This window comes from Sinocyclocheilus rhinocerous, unplaced genomic scaffold (genome assembly GCF_001515625.1).
Source record: "Sinocyclocheilus rhinocerous isolate Xijiao unplaced genomic scaffold, SAMN03320098_v1.1 scaffold215, whole genome shotgun sequence".
Classification (NCBI taxonomy): Eukaryota; Metazoa; Chordata; class Actinopteri; order Cypriniformes; family Cyprinidae; genus Sinocyclocheilus; species Sinocyclocheilus rhinocerous.
Genome location: NW_015660885.1, coordinates 53073 through 54436, shown reverse-complemented (window position 1 = coordinate 54436; position 1364 = coordinate 53073). Strand labels below are relative to the sequence as shown.

General features: G+C 43.5%; 1 protein-coding gene across 1 annotated transcript in view; it reads left to right on the top strand.

Moving 5' to 3' along the window:
- The window catches only part of aasdhppt (aminoadipate-semialdehyde dehydrogenase-phosphopantetheinyl transferase), an 8558-nt gene extending 7571 nt beyond the window's left edge, over nucleotides 1-987 (top strand). The window contains exon 8 of the mRNA XM_016535130.1: nucleotides 912-987. Within this exon, the coding sequence (XP_016390616.1) occupies nucleotides 912-987 (76 nt within the window). The remainder of the gene's footprint in view (nucleotides 1-911) is intronic.
- Nucleotides 988-1364: the final 377 nt, after the last annotated feature.

Here is a 1364-nt window from a genome sequence, read left to right as displayed (position 1 = left end):
ATCTCATCTAGAAAAAAAAAAAAAAAAAAAAGTCTGGGCCCGATCTCGTCTGATCCCGGAAGCTAAGCAGGGTCGGGCGTCGTTAGTACTTGCATGGGAGACCGCCTGGGAATACCAGCTGCTGTAAGCTTTAGCATTTTCTTCACTAATTTTTTTTTTTACAGGAAAAAAAAAAAAAAAAAGTCTGCTCATGCATAACTTATTACCACCCAGGTGGCTGCCAAGGTGTTGCTATGCAGTTGCCATGGAGGTCTGATTGGTTTGGTGCATTTCAAAGTTGTTGCTATGGTGTTCTGGATAGTTGCTATAGTTATATAGTTCAAAACTATCCATATAATATTACAATACAGTCCAGTACAATGAAACATGCATATGCATGTTTGTGTGCACGTGGGGCTTTATATTCTCCTGAAATCACGAGTATCAGCCAAATGCTTCCTAAATCACACGCTCATAAAAACAGGAGAGTGAGCGAGAGCTGCATTAAAGAGAACAGCCCTCCTCAGAGTATTCCTGTTAAAGATTTATCATCGAGTCCTGAGTAAATCAGGATTGAGTGAGAGAGATGCACTAGTGTGTGTTTTCTGTCTGTTTGATGGAAAGTATTTCCAAGGCCAAAGGTTAAAACAACAGTATCGCTGTCCCATGAGAACGAAACTCTGAAGGGGGTTTGTTCTCTTCAGAAGGTCACAAGACAAAGAGCAACTACAGTCTGTGTGATTTACAGGTTCACACAACAGTGAACATGTTCTGAACGAATGCCCGATTTCTGTTTGGTTTCCGTCGCTGTGGACTCAGGTGCTCTTCCATCTCACACACACTTCACTGTCCAAACTCTTCTCCCAGATGACTTCTGTCCATCCGCCAGTTTCCTGATTTACTGTGTTAATCACTATGATTTTCTCCTACAGCCATGATGAAGACCCTGCGGGAGCCAAAATGGAGTTCAGGCTCACAGATGCCTTGCAGAAACACACGAACATGTGAAACTGCAGAACGTTTACAGCACAGATGGTTCAGAAGAGAAGAGGGAATCCAATCTCATAAGATAGCATGATAGACCGACAGATAGATAGAACAAAAGCACGACAGAATGATAGAGAACCGAACGATAGATGCAGAACGACAGACAGCTAGATAGAGTATCAGCGCGTTTATGAGCGAGCTGATTTTCTCACACATCCTCCTCTATGACATACACTCTCCCCGTTACCATAGCAACCATCCCAGCACAGCCAGCTTTGCCATGGCAACAAGAACACGTGTGGTACAGGCAGTCATCCGAGTTAATCTAATCAACATCACTGTCTGAGCAGAGAGAGAGAGAGAGAGAGAGAGAGAGAGAGAGAGAGAGAGAGAGAGAG